We start from the raw sequence: 26,604 nt of genomic DNA on the forward strand, positions 1-26,604 counted from the left end.
GCTGCAGCTCTTCCTGCCACTTCTGCAAATGAGGTTTGAGTTGAAGTTACACCCAAACAAGTTACCAGCCTGACAGGCAACATCATGTAAACAAAAGCATTTCAAAATGCTGTTACAGGCAGCAAATGTTGTTTCATAGATAACTTACATCTACAGTCTGCTAGTTCTGTGAATGGGAGCACTTCAGAGCCAGCTCTATTTATAGGCATAAAGCACATTTCAAAATAGATTCATGAGACAAATGGACACTTTACCTAACATGACATCAAAGACTGCTGAAAGGAGCCTTTGACACATACATGGTCCTGTAAAACAATAAATATCTCAAAACAAATGCTTGCTGAGCACCTGTAACTACAAATACATAACATACAAGAGTATCAAAAGCTGTTTGAAGGTTTTTTTCAACAACACTGACTTGCACTAACACAACAGCAAATATGACACATCCTTCAGCAGAGCCCATGTGTGAACCAGACAACCTCAAATTCAGGTTTTCTTACATGCTGTTTTCTGGTGGAGACCTACTACACACAGATAAGATCTACAAAATTGACAAAGACTACAAGCATGATTTTTAATCCACAGTTGGACAATATTTAGGTTTGTTTCTCTCTTGAAACATAGTCACTTCTTCTTCTAAAGAAATTACACAGTAATTAGAAAGCGGCAGTGATGCACAGGACTGTTTAAACACTTGTCCAGGATAAGTTGGTACTAAACCCAGAAGCATTAGGAAATGCAGTTTGTAGAGGAGTAAAGCTCAACCAAACAGGTGTTGTAATCACCATTCACTGTGCTGTCCAGCCCTAACATGTGGTATGTGGGGAAAGGGGGAATCCATCCTTGGTAATGGACATAACTGGGCACATGATGTTAGCTTTACAGACTACTATCATCTCCAACAGCAAAAAGACTAAGAGAAAGCAGTAGGTAAAAAATGCCAGTAGAGAAATTAGCAAAGGCCACTAACAGTTTAAAAACCTTACAAACTAAACTTATTTACACCATGTCCACAATGATCTTATGAATGCTCTGCTCATACTTCCAGTGTTGGGGCTCTGCTGAAATATTTCCATTGTGAATACATTTTTTCCATATATCCTTTTGTAACCTTCAAAACCTTATGCAAAAAACTGCATTGTCTTTAAAAGGCATAGAAACCAGCCAGTGGCTAGGCAAATTGCAAAATAAGAGCAGAAAAAAATTAAACAAATCCCATCACAGACACAGTTCTGTTTATACAGTATCTACTACTGTTTCTAATACTATCCTAGTAATTCTGTTCTTCAGCTTCCTAGCAATTCAGAACAGATTCTTTTTTCTTCCTTAAGTGCCCTCAAGAACACAGCACAGAATCAGAATTCCTGCTGGGATCAGCAGCAGCAGCTGCTCTCAGAGCCTGTACCCTGTGCTCCTCACCATCACTTGTACTTTTTGAAATTTAAAGTAAAAAATTTAAGATTTATCACGACAAACATAATGCACATGTAGATACTAATTACAGAGAAATACAAAGGAGAACATATAATGTAAACACGCTGAACTAGATGAAAGTTATTTCTGAGCAGCTCTTGGTCAAGAAAACATCTGCATAACACAAGGTACTGCTGTGGAGGAGGTGAGGGTGGTGGTGGCCCCATACTGTGCAATTCAGGTTTTTTCCCAAAAGAGCTCAGCACAGTTATCATGTGATACACTTGAGTGTCCTTGCATTCCTCTTCCCATTACTCAGCTGTGAAGTCTGTTCAGCATTAAAAGCAGGATAGGCAGTGCCCTCAGTATCACTGCACATGTCAGGACAAACACAATACTGTAAGCAGGTGTGTGTCAAGCAGGCAATGGAATGTTTTAACATGGGAATGAGTTCTACAGTCCATCCACACCTGTTGTCACCGGAGCTGTTAAGACTCCCAGTGCAGTAAGGAAAGCAACTAGCTGAAAATGCTTCATGGCAATTCCAGGTAAATCTTCAAATTACTTCAGGCAAAAGTAGTCTTTTTCAGACTGACAGTTGTGTATCTTCTAGGAACTTCTCAGAATTCTTTATTAAAAAAAAAAAATCTCTCATCTTGAGATGTAGAAGAGATACGAACAGTACATACATCTTTTTAGAATAAAGTCCTTCACATAAGGAGGGAAATTCTACGTCTTCACAGAAGGGAGACAGATCTAAGTCTATTTTGATTAACTTCATTGTAGCCTCAGTTCAGTCCCATGCCTTGGAATTTGGCTGTCTCAGTGCAAACAAAGTAAGTCCTCAGTTCTCCCTTGCCTTTGACATTAATGAGCCCCCTACATTCACACGAGTATCCCAGCTCCTGTAGTATTTTGCTTGTTTCTTCTGTGACCTTTGTGTGAAAAGAATTGGAAACTTGTGAAATTCTTCTGATTATTCACATTAAAGCAAAATTCCACAACCAATTAGAAATAAAGCCTTGGACATTGCAAGGCTCACAGTTTTACCTGGATCTTGCCAAGCTCCCCTGTGCTCTCCATTCGGCTGGCAACATTAACAGTGTTGCCCCAAATGTCATACTGAGGCTTCCGGGCTCCAATCACACCAGCAATCACTGGGCCATGATTGATCCCTGTACAAACAAGCAGGTTTCATTACTGAGGTAGAAAGGGATATGACTTCCAGCTTCACACTTAGCTGTAGCTTCAGGGGAAATAAAACATCCCAGAACTGAACTCTGCAGCACCTTTCTAGTGATCAGTATTAGTACTGTTCTATAAATATTCATACTGAGGCTCAGGAGATGTGAAGTGACTCACTCATTGCAAAATGGGAAGTCTAGAGCACAAAGCAAAATTCTTCCTCTTCTACTTTTAATATATAGAAATGAGCACTTGAATGAGAATACTGTCTTTAGTCAACAGTCACTAACAGGGTACTTCACTCTTCATCTGTATCTTTCATTTCCTCCAAAATCATCCAGCTGGACTCTTCCTGCTGCTCCCTCCAAATGATGAGAAAAAGCCCATGTGTGGAGGAGCTTGGCCTGTCAGAAAAGCTGACCAGACAATCCTGCCTGTGGCTATTCAGCACTTGGACCTACATCATTCTACCTCATTTGTCACTTGTCTGAGCTGTCCCCACACAGAACTCACCAACACGCAGGCGGAAGTTGTTGAAGGAATGTCGGTTGATGCCATCCAGTTTACTCATCAGGGCAATCCCATACTCCACCATAATCCCAATGTGAGCGTGCTGCCTTTCCCTGTCCTGTGCAAGTCGTAACACATATTCATTACAAATTACAACACAAAAGGCTGGGTCAGGCTGCTACTCCAAAGCAGTACTAGAAGTGATACAGTGTTAATAAGGAGAGCACTCATCCCTTTAAGTGTAGAACTGCAGAATTTCAAAACTCCATTAAATTCAGCTGCAATGGCTATGAGGTAAAAATCATGATATGATTAAATTTTATAACAAATTAATGTCTGTCCTTTGGGGTTTCAGCTTTAATTTTACATATTTTGGTTATATTATTATATGCATCTTAATGTCATACATAAACCTGCTATACTGAAAATGAGCCAGAGAAATCAGTGTTAATTCATCTGGCTGACAGCTTCAGACCTAATGTGGCACTTGAGGATTCTCTTTCTGTGCCTGTTCTCAGGTATCACAAACAGCCAGTTCTGAGATGGCCTTCTCTTTGGCTCCCTTCTTTGACTCCCCCATTATTAGAGTGCTTCTGTTATGCATCTAGGAATGTAAACTATTGAATCAAAGGTGAAAGATGTAATACGTATGCTGGGATTAGACTGAACACCTTAATTTGGAAATAAAATGGAACTAGGAGTTAAATAGTGAATTCAGCAGGACACAATACAATTTTATAATTTTTTCCATATTTTAGGAAGTCACCATGATTTACTTTTTCATATCATGTTACACTTTGTTACTTTGCACACACCTATGCACCCACAGAGTACTGAAGGCAGATTCAGAGCCAACATACCTGGTTGTTTTCCTGGCCTGGTGTAACACTGAGACCAGCTGCTGCCATATAAGTGCTTCCAATTGTTTTTATTTTTTCAACACCACTAAATTTAGGTTTTAACAAGAGCTGTTTGAATGGAAAGAAAACAAAATCTTGAGACTTTAATACCATATTTCAGTGTAGTATTTAACCAGAAATCTTATACTATCTACCAGAAGCATTAAACATTTCTAGCAGTACTGTCAATCACATGAAGATTACATTAAATACTGAGAATTGGTTTCACAGCTTTGCTCTACCCACTCACAGGAGAAATGAAAGCACTGAAGTGCTGAAATAAAGTCCTTAAATTCAGGACTTTCAAAGCATATTTCTAGTGGATTAGATGATGTACTTGAAAATCCCAACCAGATGTGAAAATAGGTTTCAGGATTGCAAGGCTGAAGTCAGAATACTAGTATAGCCTTGAAATGGTTTCCCCCCCTCAAATGCTCACAGATCTAGTGAAACGTATATTTTGCAGTAGATATGTAATCCAGTGCATTTTTGACAGAAGCTTAATTACCTCATCAAAATCAGCAATTATTTCATTTAAGAGCCTCAAGCATTCCAAGCCTTCTTTATTGACATCACATTCAGTGTAAAACACCTTAAAATCTGGTACTGATGCAAACATGACACAGACACAGTCGTAGGATTGATGGTACCAGTCCTAAAGGAAAGCAATAAACCCACACATGGTCAGCAGCCACATTTCCCCACAGGTACTCACACATAACTGTTTGTAACCAGTAATCAAATTACAGCTTTCTTAGGAGGTCAACCACATCTCTTACTCTACCAGAAACATTAACAAAGTGGATTTGCCTAAGACAAAGCTAAGATTCCTTAAAGATATCTTAAATATTTTCATCTACTTGGACATTGTCACTCTCTGAGACACACATTGTTCTCTCTGATGACATGCTGGCAGAATGAGATTTCTTTAAAAAACAAACAAACAAACAAACAAACCATTATCAATGAACTTCTCTCTAGGAGATACTATTTGCTCTACTACTAATTTCCCTAAAAACTGTGACCTAGCCTCTCTCATAAAATATAGTCTTTGGAAAGCAGTAAATCTCATTTAAAATTATGGAATTTAAATTAATTAAACTGTGCCAAACTTAAACTGTGTCCTGAAGTTGAACTAGTAATTCTGAGAACAGATTTCAGGGACTGACACTAAAAGTTTCCATTTTTTTTGAGGCCATCTGGTTAACAGGTTCTTGGGTTTGCAAAGGTTTTGGAATACAAACAAGAGGCAAAGATGGCAGAAGTTTACAGTCTGTGTTCTTTTTCACCTCATGTGTAATATATATCACAGAAATCCAATTTGCTGTCCTTCACACAGGAGAGACTCAACACACCTCATTTCGTTTTTCTCCAATGAAATATGCAGCAACGTGTGCTGGAAGTACATTTTCCAGCAAAAGCCTGTTAACATTCTCCATAGTTTCAAATTGTTCATGTTCTTTTTTAAACTTATTCTTCCACAGACAATCCAGTCGACAGTAATAATCAATCTGCAAAGAGATAAAATATTTCAAATTAAATCCATAAAATAACTCACAGAAAAATATTAGGCAATTTTCTCAAGAAGTGTAGTTGCAATAGCTTCTTCAGGGCCTTTTGAGTCTATATAGAAATGAAAAATGTCATTTGAGAGCAAAGGTCAGAAAAATATGAAGCAGCCCCTAAGACCAAATGTCATTTGGTACCATCAGGTGTATTTACCAAAATGACACTTTAGTGATATGATTATTTTTATCTTGAATTGCTATGTTGATTTAGAATTAATACTGTTATATAAATACAGATAGATCAAAACTGAAAGAACCAGGAAGTTCTCATGTCTGTGATGCAAACACTGTTGACATCTAGAAAAATGTTCCCATCCTTTCACAGAAATTTCTTTTCGCTACCAAAAATTAATTATGTTCTCCGTAAGACCAGAATATTAAAAAAAAATAAAAATAAATACTAACTTAAAGCAAAATTTCAAGGAACAACATTTCTGCATTTTATTTAAATGAACTTGCTGCAAGTTAAGGAACTCTGTGATTGTTTTTTAAATACATACCTGTTTTGCAAGTAAAACTAGGGTTATGTAAAACAGAACCAGATATAAATTAGTCATTATCCTTGGCTCTTTGATGAAAAACCTGAAAATAAGAGAGCAATACAAAGTCATCTGTATGCTTTAAGAAAATCTGCATGATGGAGGGCTGGGGTGGGAGGGGAGGAGAAGAGGGTGTCTGTCCAGGCTTGCCCCACAGTGTTCATTTGTGCCAGTGGCTGGCTGGGGACAGCTCCTGTCCTAGCAATGAGAAAGGATTATCAGCCAGCCCAACACATGGAATGATGCCTTTCACAGCACACACTGGATGTTGAAACCTTGTTCAGCAGCTCTTGTAGTGAGATGCTCAAGTAAACATGGCTTTATCTTAATGGAGCCATCTTAATTTCCACCAGACTGGGTTTCAGCTCCCGCCCCACACCACCTTACAAAAACACAGCCAACAAAACCTTGAGGCAGGAAAAGAAACTTTCTTATTTGTGGAAAGGAAGACAATAACAAATTAAAAACTTGAATTCCTAAGACAAAGACAGCAGTTAAATCATACCTGTATCTGAATCACCACTCATATTTCATAGTGAGATCAGTCTTACCACATCAATTACTTTCTACAAATGCAAATTAAATTCTCATCATATGAATGATTAAGTTCACTCAAGCTTTTTTAAGGTGTGCTGACAGGTTACAGCCCCTGCAAAATAAATTTGTTCTAATCTTCAGCTATAGGACTATGCTGAGGAACCTGAGTAATACTTAAAAACTAACAGTAAAGCCTTTGCATGTGATTTCAGTATTTTCAATTTCTGCAATTAGATCAGGTAAATTGTTGTTACTTTTCAAAATATCTGCACTTAGGTTAGTTCATGAAGAGTTCACCATCCTATTGCCTACCAAGGTCTCTCTAGCACAGCTTGAGCCTCAGGCTTTTAGCAAGGTTTTTCTTCATAACTTAAGATCAACCTTACTATGCCAATAATATTCTACTCTCTAGTCTTTAATATAATCGAAGGCTTCTAGGCATCTCAGAAGCCACATTACAGAAATTTTTCAGACAATATACACTTTTTTAAAAAAGAAAAGGTGACCTGGTCTAATAGGATTTCCATGTTGTTAACTTCACAGAAAGGTTTGCAGTGTTTGGCTTGCACGATTTTGATATTTCAGTATTCATATATTCAAAATATGTAAGTGCACAAAACTCTAGCACTTCCTTAAATGAAATATTAAAGGATGATAAACTTTCCAGTGCACCTGGTACTGTTGCTGTAGATGTCTTTGTGCTGCAGGGTATTAAAAATGATGAGGTAGACAGTCACAGCAATGGACAGGAGGAGGACTTTGAGTTCGAAGCTCATTTGAAGAAACACCGAGCAGGCAATGAACCCCAGTATACAGCAGTAAGCATAATACTGTAAGAGAGGAATGTAAAGAGCCTTCCATGATTCAGAACTTATGTCTAGGAGATGTTCATACCACAGCAAATGCTCTGAGTTCATGGTCACTCCAAGGAATTGCAATCACTTAAAGCTTTACTTTTAATGGTGTTAAAAGGATAAACTTAATATTAATCTTAGCTTACTTTTTAATTAGTTATGGGTAATCAAAAATATTTAAATGAAAAAAAAAATCAACATAAGTAAGCAATGCCAGATAAAACCTGAAGCATTGAGAATTTATCTCCTGAAGTTTCTTAATTAAAGCAATTACCTCAGCTTCTGCTGCTCAAGAATTCATGTCTCTCTATGCACAAAGCAGTTTTCCTACCTGTTTACCCATCTACCACAGAACTGTGAGATTCTTGGCTAAATAATTAACATTTCTGCTGAACTGAATGAAACCCGAACAATTTATGAGGCAACTCCTAATCAGAGCCCACATATAACACATTATACCAACTCTGTCATCCTAAAAGCATTGAGTCTACCTCCAAAAGACATCAAACACCCTCCCTCCCTCAAGCCAAACCTCTGTAAAAGGAACTATTATATAGAGAACACCAGCAGAGGTCTGTCAGCCACTTAAGCCCTTCTACTCTGTAAACACACTGGACAAGTACAGCTCTCATCTTTCAGACTCAAATATTATCACCACCCTGTTCTGCTGATTTTTTCCTTCGTTTTAGAGCTGCTTCTAAGTCTGAAATTTCTACAAACTCCAAAGCCATACTTTACTCAACACAGCAGCAGCAGTTAATAATCTTAATTTCATGAAGATTTTTTCTGCTGTCAGATATCTAAAAAGGCTGCCTTTTATACAGCAACAGAACCTGCCATTTGTCAGTAATACACACAACATTCAAAGATCAGGCTTAAGATGCATTCACTACTTACAGTTTCCTCTATGCAGGAATGAGTTGTGTTTCCAAAAGTCTGATTTACAAAGATGCAAAAACAAAAAATTGCCAGGTGAGTACAGCGTTCATTTCGTATGTGTAACTTATCATCTGTCATAAGCACCTGGATGAAAAGCTCCTCACACAACCTGCTGCACATAATTCAGAAATATGTCCATCATCTAATGGGATAGCCAGGTGACAAAGGAGCATCCCAAACATTTGGATCAACTCAAAATAGAACACAACTTTAGCATTAAAGACATAGAAAGTAAAATAATACTTTTGTGTCACTAGTAAGTGATGAATTTATCCTTTCAAATAAGCTGAGAGACCAAAATAAACCAAAACTTCTTTTTATACATGAATACTATAGACTTCTGAAAATCCCTAAAGGATGCACAAGAAAGCCATATGTAAAAATACAAAATATCCCTTAAAACTGTCTTGTGTGATGAGCAAGTATTCATGTACAGCAATTCAAAAAAATCCCAAACCCTATCTTTATAAATAAAAAGAAAAAAAATTAAAATGTTGCCATCCCTGTACATGACAGGGATTTTGATGATTCTTATAGGTCCCTTCCAATTCAGGATGTTCTATGATTCTATACCCACCACCCAAGACTCATTTCATTTTAATCCTAGAAATTAAGATAGTACTCTACTCACACAGGTGGTAGCATTCAGGTCATTTGATCCAGTAAAGTTGGCAGGCTTGTTCTTTTCAGTAGTCTTGATTTATTGGAGGGGAGGAAAAAGTTGTTGTATTAAACACATATGCATACACAAGCTGCAGTAAGGTTAAAATTTACTTATTTTCTAATTGGGGGTAAAGTTTTATGTTATGGCTATGTTAATTTAGCAGCTATCTGGCACAAACATGGTTTTGTCTCAGCCTCCAGTTTCACAGCAGCTGTTGATGTTTTCTTTCAGGCTGTCTCTGGTGGTGCTCACATGGCACCACTGTGAGTCAATTCAAGGACCTAAGCCACCAGAAATAAACACCTTACAGAAGGAAATTAAGCATTTTCTGCAGTATTGCTTTCAGAATGAACTCCCCATGGAATCAGAGGAATGGTAAGGCAAACAAACATATGGGATCAGAAGGACATCAGTTTTAGTAGTTAACTATCAGTTAGATGGAATTGTTAACACAGAGCTTGTTTAAATAAAAAACACAGCACAGTTATTCATATATACATACCCCAGGTGCAATATAATACTCAAACTAAATTTAAAAGCCAGATGCCATTTCCACCTTACTCCAGCAGTACCTATCCTCACTGCCTTTGCTTTTAAAAGAGAGCCAAGTTATATTCTTCTCTCCCTTATCCCCATTACTACAAATACTACTGAGTGCAAATACCACAGTGAACTGCTTAAAGTGCTCCCTGCCAGTGCCAAACATATAAAGCCACATTAAAAAACAGGAAACATCTTAGTGATGAGGGTTACAATCAAGAGTGGTTATAAGTGCCATCTTGAAAACAAGAAAAGGTGATGTAAACACGTGTATCACGTGTACTTTCAGTTCCACAAACTAGGAGCTTTTATTTTTAATGCTTTTAATTGCCCTCATGCACTATCAACTCATGTTGCAAATCAGGCATTAAAAAAAGCAGCAAAAACTGGTACTTGATGAAAAGAAATGCAGGAAGTTACTTAAACTGTGGATTTTACAATAAGTTGATCAATTAATGTGATTACTTACCAAATTAAAAATGGCTATAATGAGTAAGGCAGCTATAGTGATGACTGCTAAAGGCAGCCTAAGCAAAGGCATTGTTTCCACCTTTTCTGAGACAGCACACAGATGGTGCAGGAGAGGCCACTGCACTGAGCAGCACTTCTGAAAGCACAATTAATTCATTTCAGTAACAGGGATAACACTTTGATACAGGGGGAGAAATATTTCTAAAGATAAAGCTGACCTTTTTTCTGAAGGAGAGTGTCAAGAGCCTTCACCGGAATTCTAATTTAGAACTTTGAATCTTGTCATTCAGAGTCAATGTCTAACACCTTTCCCCAACTGAAAATAGAGACAATTCTTCCTTTTTTCAAAGGGGTTGAGTGCTAAAATTTTCTGAATTTGTGCTTTAATAATACAGAATTATGGTCTGCTTGAAAGTTCTAGAAAAAACGTTAATAAAAATGCAGTAAAAGTGTCCTATTTTTTGTATTTTTAGTTATAGAGCTATAATGTTATATTTGGAACTAAATTTTCAGATTACTAAATCAAAACCAACCCTAGATAGTTCCCATTCTTGCCATCCCTATATCCTCCAGTTGTTGCTATAGAGAAATACATCCAGTAAAACACATAATTTTAATGACTGCAAGCATTATTCCAGGATGCTGTACCAAAACACTCCCAGCAGTCTTGGAATTTTCTGTCTTCTCCATGTGTTTCTAAGTACATAGAAAAAACACACGAATGGATGTACACACCCCTCTCTCTCCACAGACATATATGCAAAAATCCATCTATAAACACCATACATACATAAATTCCATAAATCTGTCTAACCATACAATTAAATGAGTCATAAATCTTTATCCTATGTCCTGAGTGCAATTTTCTCCTATTTTTTTCTTTCCCCTTCACACAGCTTGACTGTGGCTCTCTAAGAGACTCCTCCTTTCCCTGGAGAGCTCCATCCCCTCACTGGGGTGCTGCAGTGCAGTGGTGCTCTGGCACAGTGCAGGTTTGATTCTAAAATCCCTTCTCTAAAATCCCTCCCTCTCCCTACCCTGCCCTCAGGCAGTTCTTGAACTGAGGACTTTTTTTTTTTTTTTTTTAACTCTGTATCATTGAACTCTCCATCACTATGGGCTCTCTCTATCACTCTATATTTTTAAACAGTAATCACATGTGTTTAATAATGCAAAGAAAAAGGAACTACAAGTGCAAAGTGTCCTAATTGATGTAATAGTGAATTTGGAATTCTAACAGCCATGAAATTGTTGCCAATAAATTATTCATGTTTGTAATTTTCATTACACTTCATAAATTATTATGAAAAGTGATCTTCGGTTCCAACTTGTTTCAATATTATTTCCAGCACAGAGGATAACAGTATTTCCAACCAAAATTACTATTAATGACAAACAAAAATAAAAACACATTTTAAAAACCAACCCCACGTCCTCCCTCCTACCCATCTATTCTTGCACCCAAATAATTCTGAATTACTGTGACAATTTTCAGACATGAAAGTCTGTCTGAAAGCAAATCCATTTTAGGCAATGGAATGTTCTCTTAACCTGAGGTTCAAGGCTTTCATCAGCCTAAAAGGCAGACAAAGTTGCTGAAATATTTCCATCCACTTTTGAAAATAGGAAGTGTTTTTTAAAAGTATCTTACCAGACATTTCTCAGCAAAGCACACAAACAAAACAAGCATAATGATGACTGCAACAACTCCAAAGGAAATTCCCAGTTCTGCAGTTCTAAAAGGAAGAAGAAAGCACTTACAAAACCAAGTTTAAATATGTTTTTTCTTCAAATAGCACTGAATAACCACAGCATCACACAGGTTATGACTGCTCTGTTGCACAATCACTGCTTTAAGAGATTCTGCTCCTGATGGCCTGAGCCACTGCCCAGGGCATAAACCACATGGAAACTGCACTACAACAGCCACAAGAAACAAATGTGCCATAAAATTCAGAATCATCACCTTTCTCAGAGATGCAGCAAGCACCCCAGAGCTTGTAGCTCTACAGAAAGGATCACTAAGCAGAGTTTAACCAGTTAAATCCTATTTTCCTACTGCCCAATATCCTTACAGGTAACTGTTCTTATAAAATAGTATTTCTTACTTAATTGACCACCTCCCTGTGTGAACTAAGCAAGCAAAATATTAAAGAAATATTTCTATTTTATTTTCATACTTGTATCTTGGTTTGTATGTGCCACCAATGTGAATGTACTCCTTCATCATGGAGTAAATAAATGTATGTTTCTTAAATTTAACCCCTCAGGAACCCCAAAAATTTTCATGCATACCAGGTTCACTTTAGCTGTTGCTTAATTTTACTTATAAAAAAATAAAATACCAGCACTTACTTTGGCATCATTAGCATCTGGATCACAAATATACAGAGGAACACAAAACTGGCACACACAAAGTAACTCTTGAGTTTTAGAATAGGAATGGTGCGATACTGAAACAGAGAACAAAGCATCAGGGTCATTTCAGGGGTGGTTTTTCTTAACTTTATTACATCCTTGAGATGACACATATATACAAGTATTGTATACAAGTATCCTGTATTATTAAAATTACACCCAGGACTGAAACAGAACAAAATAAGACCACCATAAAAAAAACAATCACTTGAACATCTTTCAAAAAGAAAAGCCCAGTCCATAGGTTAACTTCCAAATTTCCAACCAAGAGGGAAATCCAGGCAGCATTTACATCAGCATCACAGATGCCCGTGGTCAAAATCCTTCTCAAGAAAGGACACACACAGAAGTAAACCTGAAGTGTGTGTATAGAACCACACCAGTAACTACATCCACAGCATAGTGAATTTAACAGCAGTTATTCAAACAGAAAAACTACACTGCACCTAACAAATATCAGCATTATATCTACAATGAAACAGCCACAGAAAACAAAGTGTTTTCATTATGGATGCAGAATTCATTTTTCTTTCATTCTTTAAATCTCATTACTTTTGAGGGAAGTAGCTTATTTAGAAAAGTTATCAAACTCCCACTAACTTCCCTATGGCAAGAATCTGACCACAGATTAGAGATCAATCTCATTTAAACTCAGAATTTGTGTACTCAAGGAAGAATGACCAATTCAAACAACTCCTGAAATCTGCTTTCCAGTAGTTACCACAAACCTCTTAGGATGTGCAGTCACCTCCAGAATCCAATTTCAGAATGAAAAGTTTCAAATGTATTCTTACATTGCTCTGAAGAGCAAATCAAAGACCAAAAAGGTTATTTTGCATCTTACCAACCTCTTTTTCAAGACCAGGTTCTGCAAAGATCAATGAGAATCCACAGAAGTCATCTGATCTTCCACACCACGGACTGGAGAGAGAGACAGGGGTTATGAGGAGCACACAGAGCCAAGGACAGGACACAAAATCATCACTGCACTTGAGACCCCACAGCCACTCTCGACACACACCTGATGCTTCTGAAAGGTCTTTATGTTTCATAGCAGAACTAATCAGTGGTTATGTTCTTATTCATCTGACAGGCAGATCCACAATACTAACAGACAGCAACATCTGACAGCTACATGACAAATGGTAGCTCCAAACCTTCCCAAAGGCTTACGAATAGGAAAGTGTAACAGCAGATGTTAGAGCCTCCAAAAAATTCCCCTAAATAATATCAGACTCCTATTAGAAATATCTGAGGTACAGCCTCTCTAGAATTTAGATGAAATAAAGAGTTTTTCTTCTTGAATTCAGTGTTTTAGGAATTTTTTAAGAACTTATATATTGTATTTTAAATTAAAACAAACAAAACAAAAAAGAAAACCGAACCATCACCACTGCGTATGTTTGTCTGCTTTCAAATGCACATGTACTACCAAAGGAATTACCTGCCCCTGACAGACCATTTGCCTTCAGTAGACCAGACACTAAAGCAACTTTATTACCCACAGAATTGTTTCGAATTTATATGTAGATTTTTGTTCAGGATGGCACCCCATTTCATGAAACTTCTTTTTTTAATAAAGAAAATACTGAACAGCAAAACTGATCACTGACTTCTTGCTAAATAATGCAGTAACACTCTTATATTCAAATTAAATCCAAAAAGAAACTAAATAAAAAACAAAGACAAAAAATTGGCAAGGCAAAAATCCTGATAACTTTATACATAAATTTTATATCTAGACTTAAATTGAGAATGCAAGCTAATCTCAAAGAAAAGATGAAGAATAAATTAAAGTACTGCATACGTAGTTGAACTGAGGCCTTCAATGGTTGACATCATTTCATCATAAATATCTTCCTCTATCCTTCCCTTCTGAGATGAATTTCTGAGGATGAAATAAAGTCTGTGTGACAAATGCTACTCAGGAACAAGTAATGGATACAGAGCACACTTTCTCAGCACACAGTGGGGCAAGCTTACAGGGAAAAGTTAAACCAGAATACTCCAAACTAAATTTAAAAATATGCCTATGCACACTTTACTAAGCATTTCTCTAGTTACTCAAATCATGCATTTTTAAAGACTTGACAAACTGAGGGAATGTTCCACAACTGAAAATCAGCTCCTCATTTAACTCAGTGCTGCAGGTACCATCATACATAACAATTCTTTATCACACTCCAATGGCAAACATTAGCAACACTAACCAAACCCAAATCTTTAAACTGCTCTTTAGGGCTCTCCCTTCCCAATTCTCTCCCACTCTGCTGTAGTTCAGCAAGCAAAATGGAATCTGAATGACTGGGGGGACAGTAAGACAAGAAGCTCCTTGTAGAGTCTGCTAACAATAATAAACATGAGCTGAGAAATCTTCTAAAGGTCAAAGATTTAGCTTAACCTTCCTAAGGCAGGACCACCATACACATGGTGATTAATCACCTAAATGATCACATCCTTACAGCACACTGAACTGCAAGAGCAGCACAGGAGCACAAATAAAAAAGAAAAGAAGATACTTGACCTATCAGAAGTTCTCTGGCGTCCAGTAGAACACAAAGGTATTTCCTAAATAAAACAGGAATTAAGAGTAAGTTACACACTTTTTGATTAGCAAACAACTATGGCAAACAAGCATCAAGAGACTGCCATAACCACTTTTATTCAGAAATAAAAGAAATAAAGAACCATTCTCAAACAGAAATCAATCCTTTCCAGCAACATTTTCTGCTTTAACAAGTGAGAGGTGTTTTCTGAGAAAAAAAGATTGCTAGAAAGTAATTAAACAGATCTTCCCTCTCATTTTTTCTCTACACACCAAAATAACTAAGCAAGCACCAGCAGAGGCAAGCAGACTGAAAACCAATTCCACACAGCTGAATAGCTGTGGTTCCAGGACCACACCTGAAAGCATGCATATCTCCTACTTCCAGCTTTCAGGAAGCAGAGATGGAAGGAAAAATTAGTTTTCTTATACTTTAAAATCTTAAAAACCTTAAGAAATCTTGATCTTAAAAATTCTTTACTGATAAAATCCAGATGCAGAGCATCCAGAGCATATGGAGGGACAATTTATTTTCTATACATTTCAATTAAGTATTGAGTACATCTGTCTTTTTTTTTTTAAACCATGTGTACCAGGCAGCATCTCAAGATGAAAGAATAATAAGAAAAATAGACAGTTTTGCTTTGAAGATATGCTGTGATTATAGCATGGCAGAGAGACTGGCAGTCTGGGTCCGGTTAAGTTATGGCAGGAAGAGCTGCTGCACAGGCAGCCTGTCAGCTGCGTGTGCGCACAGACAGCAGGAGCAGCTGGCGAGAGCAGGCGGCCCGTGCCCCGCGCGGCTGACCTTGCAGCGCCGGCCCCGGGAGCCGCAGCCGCGGCTGACCTTGGAGCGCCGGCCCCGGGAGCCGCAGCCGCGGCTGACCTTGCAGCGCCGGCCCCGGGAGCCGCAGCCGCGGCTGACCTTGCTGCGCCGGCCCCGGGAGCCGCAGCCGCGGCTGACCTTGCAGCGCCGGCCCCGGGAGCCGCAGCCGCGGCTGACCTTGCAGCGCCGGCCCCGGGAGCCGCAGCCGCGGCTGACCTTGCAGCGCCGGCCCCGGGAGCCGCAGTCGCTGCTGACCTTGCTGCGCCGGCCCCGGGAGCCGCAGTCGCGGCTGACCTTGCAGCGCCGGCCCCGGGAGCCGCAGCCGCGGCTGACCTTGCAGCGCCGGCCCCGGGAGCCGCAGCCGCTGCTGACCTTGCAGCGCCGGGCCCGGGAGCCGCAGTCGCTGCTGACCTTGCTGCGCCGGGCCCGGGAGCCGCAGCCGCGGCTGACCTTGCAGCGCCGGCCCCGGGAGCCTCAGCCGCCGCTGACCTTGCTGCGCCGGGCCCGGGAGCCGCAGTCGCTGCTGACGCTCTCCCTGTGGCTCAGGTGCGCGAAGGGCCGCGCCGCTCCCCACGACTCCAGGTAGCGCGTCATCCGCACGGACGCGCGCATCTTCAGCCCGTCCGCCGCCCGCGTCTTCGGGAGGTGATTGCTTGACAGGCATTGCTTGGACTGACAGGAAGAAAACACGAGTGCAAAACAGAAATTCAGACAAATTGCAAAGTACTGGAACTCTGTATTGAGTAGTGTAAGACTACAAATCTCGCTGATTTGTGGGTTCTGAACATATCAGCAACATGTCAGCCAACCTCAATTCCTTTATCTCGTTTAATTAATGTGAGCTAAAGCAAATCACAGCACGCACAATGAATTGCTTCAGCTGCCTTTGCGCGACTTCAGTTGCAACACTGCAACAGTCAAACTTCCAGGTTTATTGACAGTGATGCAAGGGCTCACACGATCTTATGAGCAAACACAGTTTCCTTGCAGTCAGCAATACAGTGGGGAAAAAAGGTGCCAAATTCCTAAGATGGGGTGTATCAAAACAGTGGTTAGAAGATCCCACAAATTACAGACTCCACATTAGATTATATCCCTGTGTCACAGGTGCTGAGTCAGGCAGTACAGACAGGGTGTACAGCAATACCCTTGCAGAACTACAGGGAAGCTGAAACTGCAGAATAAACCAAGACATCGATGACTGATTATTCTCTAACATTTCACAAGTACCTTCAAGGCAGCAGAGACCATTTTAATAGACAAAGGTCCTCATTCTGAGAATAAGTGCTGTGCGCAACTGGGGGAGGGGGTTGCAGTTTTGAAAAATGTAACCAAGGTAAGATTGAATTCTTGCTAATCAAAAGTGGCTCTACGCTGTTCCTTCCTGTAGAGACATGCTATTTCCTGTAGGAAGGAAAGAAGTTTCTCATCTGCATTCTTTTTCCATTTGAAACATTTCACTCATTGACCACAAGCCAATTCAAAATAGCAATACTCCAAAATACTCCAAGCTTTAAAGGAGCAACCCATAGTTGCTAACTTCACACCCTGAAATGAAGGTTAATCTTACTTTTCAGATAGTGAGGAAGATGTCTGGTGCTATTTTACAGGAATGTTTTAGCTGAAAGTGATCACATAGTAGAGGAATTCTTTCATTCCTTCATCCTCATTTTTTGACCTGGGTTTTTGAGACACTTCACACAAATACATAGCCAAATATGTCTTTTTACTCTAAGTGAGTCACATGAGAGGTTTCAGCATAACACTTATTACCTTTAATGTAATAGGCATGTCATAAAAAAAGCAGGATGTGCTTTCAGAGCTGAACTCTCAAATCCAAACTACTCAAGTGACTCACATCATGCTTTAATTCTGTTCCTGAATGAAAAAGCTGCATGCACCACAGAAATCTATGTACTTATAATGTGTGTATATACATGAATAAACAGATATGTTTAATAACAAATACATACCCTTGGATCAACCACTAAGTAGGTTTTGATATTCATGGATTCAAGGTAAGGATCCCTCAGGTGTCCATTCCCTTCTTCTACTTCATAAGCTTTGCCTAGGTGATTTAATGTTGCTTCAGTGATGTGCACACGGCTGAGAATGGGAGAAAGAACAAGAGACCCAAACACTCACAGAAAGGTCACATTAAGCATTTCATTTACATTTCAATGGCCACTGCTGACATTTCTGCTTTTCAGACATCCCCTGCTTTGGCAGCCAACTGAAAAAAAATCTGCCAGTACTTAAAATTATATTTGCAATCTTTTATTACAGTACATCATTCATAGGAAGCATGCTAAAAAAAACCACTTCCCATAATGAGATAGTATTGGTATAAAATTAAATTGAAATAAGCAGGGAAATAAATGAAACAAGAAGAAATATGATCAAAGGAGATCTGATGACTCACAAGACAGGCAAGCTCACAGGCAGGTTGTGAGAGCTGCAGGGAAAATTCATGAACAAAACACAAGCAAGGACTGCTTTGTGCTAGAAATGCACCAGGGTGGGGGGAGACACAAAGTCTGGGAAAAGAAAACTGGGGAAGATTTTTTGGTAACTCTGAGGAGAATTCTGAAAGTCTGCCTTTGCTGACTTAAACAATCCAAGGAAAAGGCAGCACAGCAACAACAGCAACACACTTCTGAGGAGAGCAGCCAGTATTTTTCTGTACCTAGTCATATTTCCCCTTAAATGTTATTTCACTCAGTATCCCAAATCATGTATGTCCACATAAGTTATGAGTAACATCTTGCCATATAATTTCTCACCAAGAGACTGGAGAGAGTTGATAAAATAGCATTTCTTAAGTTCTACTTTCTCATTGTTCATCTTCCCATGCTTTTCTCACTTTTCTTTGGCACAGAGGGGTTAGACACTGTCCTACAATTCATTAGCTCACGGCTGGGAAAAGCCCAGTTCCAGAATGGAAACTGGCAGTGTGCAGCACTGCTGCTTAACTACAGAGAGCAAGGGAATCACTGTCCCATCCACCTCTCCTCCCTGAAGCTGACATAAGTTTGCATCAAGGTTATGTGTCCAAGACCTGAAAACTACTGGCTGTAGCTTCTAAGAAGGAGGAAAAAAAAAAACTTTGTCAGTACTTTTCTAGCCTACAGTAAGAGTTTAATTGGTGAGGGTACGTGTTTTTATTTGTTTACTGGTAATTCTCTCAAAAAAAAGAATTTTACTTGTTACCTTGACTACACACTTTTGCAATTAAGGTGAACCTTCAAGTCTGAAATTTTAAAGTTGGCTCTAAAGTATCATTTTCTTCCACAGAGACTGTGGCATTCTGGGTGATGTCTGTGCCCTGAGCCTGCAAACACAGCCACGTGCTGCAGCAAGTTTCCTGTGCTTTTCCACTTACTCCAAAAAGCAGCACATTTGTTCACTACCCACCATTTTGCATTTTACCAAGCTTCCTCTCCCTCAAATCACACACTGCTGTAGAATATTTCCCATCTTACTGCAAACTTCTCTTCAAATCAGATGCCAGTGATCTCTCAGCAGTCACTAATTCCTGACTGGATTCCAGGATAAGCACACAACCAAGAGCTGCTCTCCCAGGCAAGCTGGAGCACGCACTGCTGCCCTTGCCATGCCAGCACAGAGCACCCAGCACACTGCACCCAGTTTCCTGTGCTGAGAGAAGAATAACACATGCTGAGCTTTCAGGCATTTACACATTAGGCAGAATTGCTTGTAAGTGCATTTTTAGTTTTGGTTCTGCTCTCCTTTCTGCTTTAGTAGTGTATTACACTGTTATGAATGTAAGCAGTTTTTTATAATCAGAAGGAAGATGAACAAAGATACTCTGTCACTGGAAAGAAAATACTTCTAAAGCTAGAAGTTTTCCTGCATCCTTTCAAAAGTCTTTAGTATTCCTTCATTTACAGAAACTTAGATATTTTTCCTATTTTAAACATAACCTGTAGCTGGCTCATAAGGACAAAACTGCTTCCAAAGGAGCAGGACTAGCTAACATTGGAGTGAGGAATCCCCAAAAAATAATTTCCCTACAGAGCAGGGAAAAAATACAAGGTAACATTTGCATAGTGAATATTGCCCCCCTTCAACCCAGTCAGGCACAAGTGGAAGGTGTTTCCTCTGGCCAGTTTTTAAGCACAAGATGAGTGAGTACTACACAGCCATAGGTAGAAGAAATAATAAGGATAATGTTTCTGAATCAGCATGACAAGCTAAACCAGCTTAAGTCCTTACCAGCTTATCAACTATAAACCTGACAACCATAAGGGAATAATCAGAGTTTTCAAGATTAGGCAAAGGTCCTAAACGTGACTAACAAAGTGTGTTTTTGTGCCATATTCAGAGTCATGCTGTTTGCTTTACCTACAAAAGAAACTTTACAACTCTGTATTCTTGTTTAATCATGCTGAATCAACACATTAAACCCTTCAGCCTGGCTGGTGGTGTAACTGTTAACCTAGTTCCAAGTGGTTTTCTTTCTGTTTCAGTTACCAATGCAACAAAGTACTTTGATATACATAACCCCTTATCACTAGATAAATCACTTTAATTTTTAAGTTACAAACATATACCTAAAAGCTACCTGAGGTACAAAAATAATAAGAAAAGCTAGGATGTCATTGGTTAGAACCACGGAATAAAAGAAACCAATTTGCACAGAACTACCATGACACAAAAAAGCCCCACCATGGTCTGATTTGAGAATGAAAAAAGGAAAAGTCTTATAATGGCCTTTTTTACTGCAAACTACCAAAAGGAAAAAAAAAAGAGGGTTTTTGAGATGAATTCTAATCCTTAAATTTAACTTCGAAAACAGGAAAATAGTATATTTCTTAAACAAGGAAAATGCAAATGTTGGTGTTTCTGAAAAACATTTGTATTTGTTCTGCTCAATAAGCATCTTAAAAAGGCTAGAAGAGACCAACCTCAGACCCAATCCTTGTATCACTGAGGAGCACAGGTCGAGTTCTATTCCTGCTCTGCCTCAATCCTCCCATTCAGCACCATTCCCTCCCCTTCACTGTGCCCATGGCAAATGCACAACGAACAACAGCTCCAGACTCTCCTTGCTGGGATACTCCCCATCAGGATGCATTTTAATTTCTGAGTTGTTTGTGGGGTTTGAGTGGTAGGGGTGCTGAATATAGAACTGATACAAGTCAAGTGGGATTGATCAATGCATTAGCAGAAACACACGGTAAAGACAGCTTGGCCTTGTTGACCTAAGGAGCACAACTGCTCTTTAGCTAAACTCACAGATGTAGAATTATCCTTGTATACAGCATGGATTAACTAAGTCAACATATAATGCATGTGTTTCTCCCATGAAGGGAACGGCAAGAAGCAGTCACCTGCCTAAGAATAGAATTTTATAGCTCATTGAAAACGCCATCAGAAAATCCTGACATTTTACAGCTCTGCTAAGTACACATCTGCCCTGTTTCCGCCATCCATCCCTTGGGGAGGCTGTGTGTCCTGGCAGAGCTGCAGCCCCCAGCCCCGGCACTGCCCAGCTCACCCCAGCACTGCCCAGCTCACCCCGGCACTGCAGCACTGCCCAGCTCACCCCGGCACTGCCCAGCTCACCCGGCACTCACTGCCCGGCTCACCCCGGCACTCACTGCCCGGCTCACCCCGGCACTCACTGCCCGGCTCACCCCGGCACTGCCCAGCTCACCCCGGCACTGCCCAGCTCACCCCGGCACTGCAGCACTGCCCAGCTCACCCCGGCACTGCCCAGCTCACCCCGGCACTGCAGCACTGCCCGGCTCACCCCGGCACTCACTGCCCGGCTCACCCCGGCACTCACTGCCCGGCTCACCCCGGCACTGCAGCACTGCCCGGCTCACCCCGGCACTCACTGCCCGGCTCACCCCGGCACTGCACTGCCCGGCTCACCCCGGCACTGCCCGGCTCACCCCGGCACTGCCCGGCTCACCCGGCACTGCAGCACTGCCCGGCTCACCCCGGCACTCACTGCCCGGCTCACCCCGGCACTGCACTGCCCGGCTCACCCCGGCACTGCAGCACTGCCCGGCTCACCCCAGCACTGCCCGGCTCACCCCGGCACTGCAGCACTGCCCGGCTCACCCCGGCACTCAGTGCCCGGCTCACCCCGGCACTGCCCGGCTCACCCCGGCACTGCAGCACTGCCCGGCTCACCCCGGCACTCACTGCCCGGCTCACCCCGGCACTCACTGCCCGGCTCACCCGGCACTGCAGCACTGCCCGGCTCACCCCGGCACTCACTGCCCGGCTCACCCCGGCACTGCAGCACTGCCCGGCTCACCCCGGCACTCACTGCCCGGCTCACCCCGGCACTCACTGCCCGGCTCACCCCGGCACTCACTGCCCGGCTCACCCCGGCACTGCAGCACTGCCCGGCTCACCCCGGCACTGCAGCACTGCCCGGCTCACCCCGGCACTCACTGCCTGGCTCACCCCGGCACTGCAGCACTGCCCGGCTCACCCCAGCACTGCCCGGCTCACCCCGGCACTGCAGCACTGCCCGGCTCACCCCGGCACTCACTGCCCGGCTCACCCCGGCACTGCAGCACTGCCCGGCTCACCCCAGCACTGCCCGGCTCACCCCGGCACTGCAGCACTGCCCGGCTCACCCCGGCACTGCAGCACTGCCCGGCTCACCCCGGCACTCACTGCCCGGCTCACCCCGGCACTCACTGCCCGGCTCACCCCGGCACTGCAGCACTGCCCGGCTCACCCCGGCACTCACTGCCCGGCTCACCCCGGCACTCACTGCCCGGCTCACCCTGGCACTGCAGCACTGCCCGGCTCACCCCGGCACTCACTGCCCGGCTCACCCCGGCACTGCAGCACTGCCCGGCTCACCCCGGCACTCACTGCCCGGCTCACCCCGGCACTCACTGCCCGGCTCACCCCGGCACTCCGGCAGACTCCATGCGGTTGGCCAGCGACACATCGTGTGACCACACGTCGTACTGCCACTTCCTCAGGCCGATGACCCCGCACAGCACGTTCCCGGAGTGGATCCCAACCCTCATGTTGATGTCCACGCCCGTGGCTTCTCTCACCTGCCTGGGAAGGCAGCAGGGGAATAGAGATTTGTCATTTTCTCTCCTCATTCTGTTAAGGTCTAGTCTCATCATACACTTGGTGTAAAGACAAGACAAATTTATGACCATTATGAACTTATGATGAACTTCTGAACTATGCAACTACAGCTAATAAATACACTTTGAATGTTGACAAGAAAACAAATGACTTAATTCAATCTCTACACAGTATCTATATTTTAAACAGCCTTCTGTGTAATACTTACTTTATTGCTTCACACATGTCAAGCCCCATTTTAACGCAGTTCCTGGCATGAACTGGTAAGGACACAGGCAGGCCTGAGACACAGTAGTAACAGTCTCCCAGGATTTTTATTCTCATGCATTCATTCTCCTGCAAAATTACATCAAACGTTTTTAACAGGAAAAAATTTAACTGCAAAAAGGTTAACAGTTCCAAAGGCTCTGGTTTGAGAAAGTCAGGCTTTGTTCAATCCTTGTTGAAACAAAGCTTATTTCTTTTTCCCCACATCTGAATGCCTGGACACCGCTCATTGGAAGAACAAAAATGACCACTTAAAGCATTTCTGAAATAAAACCACCTTTTTAGTTTTTCTCACCCTTTTTTGGAACTGTGTGCAATTGAAGAAACTATAAATAAAATAAAACTGTCACAGAATTTACCATCTAAAGGATGAAATCCATTTACCTATCTTTTAATCTTCATCTGAATTATGGGCAGTTTCCCCTTTATTTTTAAATAGCTTCATAAGTAACAGTGTGAGGTGTCATAAAACTTCCCAGCACTGAGGGAAAACTTAGAAATTCAGATGTCCAAGCTGGTAGCTGTGCAAATACAAAATGGGGTATTTTTGTTATTTCAAACCTGACTGAAGAGGAAGCTGGCACATGCTCCAATTTCCTATTGCTAATAAAAAACCCACAAACACTAAATGGCAGCAAAAAAATTTCTTCCTAACTGTGCAACAGACGATACTGATGCCAATGACTGGCAGGAGAGAGCAAAAAGCCTCTGATACTGTCTTTTGTTAACAGTTTACTGAAGAATTTTAACTACAAAGGTTGCAAGAAAGCCAGGGCTAATTCTGCAAGGCTGTGTAGTGCTTGACCGACGAGCAGAGACAGCTTAATTTGGGCCAGCCAATAACTCCAGCTGTTCAACCCTACCTGCTGTTGGAACACAGTTCCTAAACCAACTCCAAAATCAGCCCAAATGTGTGGCAGTTTCCCAAACTGAGCTGTTCTCCCTCATCAGTTAAAGCCTTTAGAGAACATCCATCATTCTCTTAATCCATCTCAGTGGGTTCTGAGCAGTGCCACAAGTGACAAGCTCAGAGGGATCAGCAGGGAAATCCAGCCCTGGATTAGAGCTGCCGCACTTCAGCATCCAGCTCAGTGTCCAGCTTAGCCATCAATTTTTATTAGGTAAACTGGAGCTTGCAACATTTGTACATTATGGAAAAGATGACAGAATACCCTCTAGCAGAACAAAAATAGCACAAAAAGCAGGAACCTCTTCTCAAAGCTCAACCACAGAGTTGCAAAAGACCTTGACTCACTAAATCCAGACATTGCAATGCAATTTGCAGACAGGAGTGAGAAATTAAAATGCATCACTCAAAAGCCAGAATTTTTTCTATTTTTGTATTTGCAAAACAGTTACAAAAACCTGACCAAATGTGTCTAACCTCAGCTTCGACTTCAGCGTTAAAAGAAATTTTGCCATTTGGCAACTAAGGTGACATAACTTACTGTCTTTATGGCTACTTTATAACAATAACGTTGCAATAGATACAGTATAACTTTCATTTGCCGGTACTTAAATACTTATCAGCAATTGAATTCAGATAAATGCAAAGATAAGCCATGTCATTTAGTCAAAAATTATACTAGCATCTTAGGTTTTAATCAGTGGTGTATTAAAGAACTTATTCAATGATATTCACATGGGTTTAATTACAGCAATTTCACTCCTCCGCTACATTAATAATTTTAGAGCTTTCCAACTTTTTGAGACGAGTTTTTAGGATTTAACAAACACAGCACAAACATGTAGGTGACACAGTCACTATAATGTGAGAAATAAAAACCTGAGTTTGTGATTACAGATGCAAAAAATTGACCTCAAGCAGTACCTGCAAGTGGCAACAATGTCTATCAGGCTGAAGGGTCAGTACCGAGGGTATGCCTTAATAGGGACCATTTTAAACTACTCCCCATTTTTACACTTTTTTTAAGTATCCATTAGTAACAGGAAGCTTTCTGTAGCTCACTCCTGAGCTAAAGAACTCTTTGCCTGATGCCTCTGAATTTATGAGTTTAAATGTGTGTCTGAGAGTTCTCCATTTGTGGAGTCACACAAACCTTCGAGATGAACATCACAAAGCTCTTCAGTGGAGTTTGTACACAGAACCTGCTACAGCCCTGCTGCAATCACTTATCACCATCAGGTCATTTCCTAATTGAAACAGATGAACCTTCACATCCAAGAACCGGAATTACAGCAGTAACTTTGGTTTTACATTTTGTTTTAACGTGATTTTGCCAGTTAGCTTTAAAGCAAAAGCAGTCTTGCCTTCCTGACTTCAGGACTAACACTCAGCTGCCTCCTGTTGTGCAAAAGGACTTATTTTTCTGAAGGCCTTTATCCTACAACACAAACTGTAAACCTACCTTTGCAATCTGATCAAACTTTCCAAAGAGTTCATTCAGCATCACCACAAGTTCCTTAGGAGAGCAATCACTGGCAAGGCGAGTGAATCCTACAATGTCTGCATAAAGAATGCTAGAAAAGAGCAAAAGGAAAAAGCAGGAAAAGGGAAATATGAAGATACATCAATTCTACAGTCAGCATAACTATTGAAATGCATTTAACAGAAAACACTTCTCTCCTCTTTGGGAAACAACTCCAGGAAAAAGGGTTCAAGCATCTCTCCTGATTTAAAAGACAGCACACAAGTTCAACACATTATCTTCCCATAACAGGAAAGAAGTTCACTTCAGCCTGAAAGTCTGCCTTCAAATTTTAATTTCACTGGACCATATGTACTGAAGTTTATATTAATACAATTATTTCTAGGGTTTCCACTTACCTAACATTTTGGTGCCTTTTTACATATAGGCTGTGGAAGTTGTTGTCATGCATTTGCCTGTTATCATTAGTCTCCTTCAGTCGCTCAATAATTGCCAGCTTCATTTCCATAGAGATATGAGCAGGCAGGATGGACAAAAGCAAATTTTCCTTAAAAAGGGGAGGGAAGAATAATTATGCAAAATTATTAACACAGTAAGTTTGAAACTGCAGAATTCTACTGACTGCAAGAAGGCATTTAAAAAAACCAAAACAGAACAAAAATGCCTTTGTTCAAATAGCTTTTCAGTAATGCATGTCAGGTTTTCCAGAAGACATTTTTACATGCTGTTCTCCGAATTACTGATTTCACAATTATGTTGCTTTTTTTTTTTTTTTTTTGTTCCTTGTGTGAACATCAGGTCTAGGTGTGACATCCCTTTGTAACCAGGAAACAAAAACATAAAATATGCCAGTATTCAGTACTACATTTTCAGGATAAATTAAATTTTATTTTGTCCACTAATGTCAGTATTATGTTGGCATTGTCAAATAAAGCTTCTGT

At 41.0% G+C, this 26,604-nt stretch overlaps 1 protein-coding gene across 1 annotated transcript in view; it reads right to left on the reverse strand.

Annotated features, from left to right (window-relative positions):
* Positions 1 to 2,055: 2,055 nt before the first annotated feature.
* The window catches only part of ADCY7 (adenylate cyclase 7), a 58,563-nt gene continuing 34,014 nt past the window's right edge, over positions 2,056 to 26,604 (reverse strand). Inside the window, exons 7-28 of the mRNA XM_079315802.1 lie at positions 26,062 to 26,210; positions 25,643 to 25,754; positions 23,215 to 23,342; positions 22,812 to 22,970; positions 17,885 to 18,017; positions 16,401 to 16,583; positions 15,065 to 15,108; positions 14,348 to 14,428; positions 13,389 to 13,461; positions 12,478 to 12,575; positions 11,774 to 11,858; positions 10,121 to 10,258; positions 9,079 to 9,141; positions 8,406 to 8,444; positions 7,327 to 7,484; positions 6,079 to 6,160; positions 5,366 to 5,521; positions 4,519 to 4,665; positions 3,972 to 4,079; positions 3,115 to 3,229; positions 2,467 to 2,591; positions 2,056 to 2,351 (exon numbers count right to left, since the gene is read on the reverse strand). Coding sequence (XP_079171928.1) covers positions 2,205 to 2,351; positions 2,467 to 2,591; positions 3,115 to 3,229; positions 3,972 to 4,079; positions 4,519 to 4,665; positions 5,366 to 5,521; positions 6,079 to 6,160; positions 7,327 to 7,484; positions 8,406 to 8,444; positions 9,079 to 9,141; positions 10,121 to 10,258; positions 11,774 to 11,858; positions 12,478 to 12,575; positions 13,389 to 13,461; positions 14,348 to 14,428; positions 15,065 to 15,108; positions 16,401 to 16,583; positions 17,885 to 18,017; positions 22,812 to 22,970; positions 23,215 to 23,342; positions 25,643 to 25,754; positions 26,062 to 26,210 — 2,523 coding nt within the window. The 3' untranslated portion in view covers positions 2,056 to 2,204. The remainder of the gene's footprint in view (positions 2,352 to 2,466; positions 2,592 to 3,114; positions 3,230 to 3,971; positions 4,080 to 4,518; positions 4,666 to 5,365; positions 5,522 to 6,078; positions 6,161 to 7,326; positions 7,485 to 8,405; positions 8,445 to 9,078; positions 9,142 to 10,120; positions 10,259 to 11,773; positions 11,859 to 12,477; positions 12,576 to 13,388; positions 13,462 to 14,347; positions 14,429 to 15,064; positions 15,109 to 16,400; positions 16,584 to 17,884; positions 18,018 to 22,811; positions 22,971 to 23,214; positions 23,343 to 25,642; positions 25,755 to 26,061; positions 26,211 to 26,604) is intronic.

This window comes from Erithacus rubecula, assembly GCF_903797595.1.
Source record: "Erithacus rubecula genome assembly, chromosome: 12".
Taxonomy (NCBI): Eukaryota; Metazoa; Chordata; class Aves; order Passeriformes; family Muscicapidae; genus Erithacus; species Erithacus rubecula.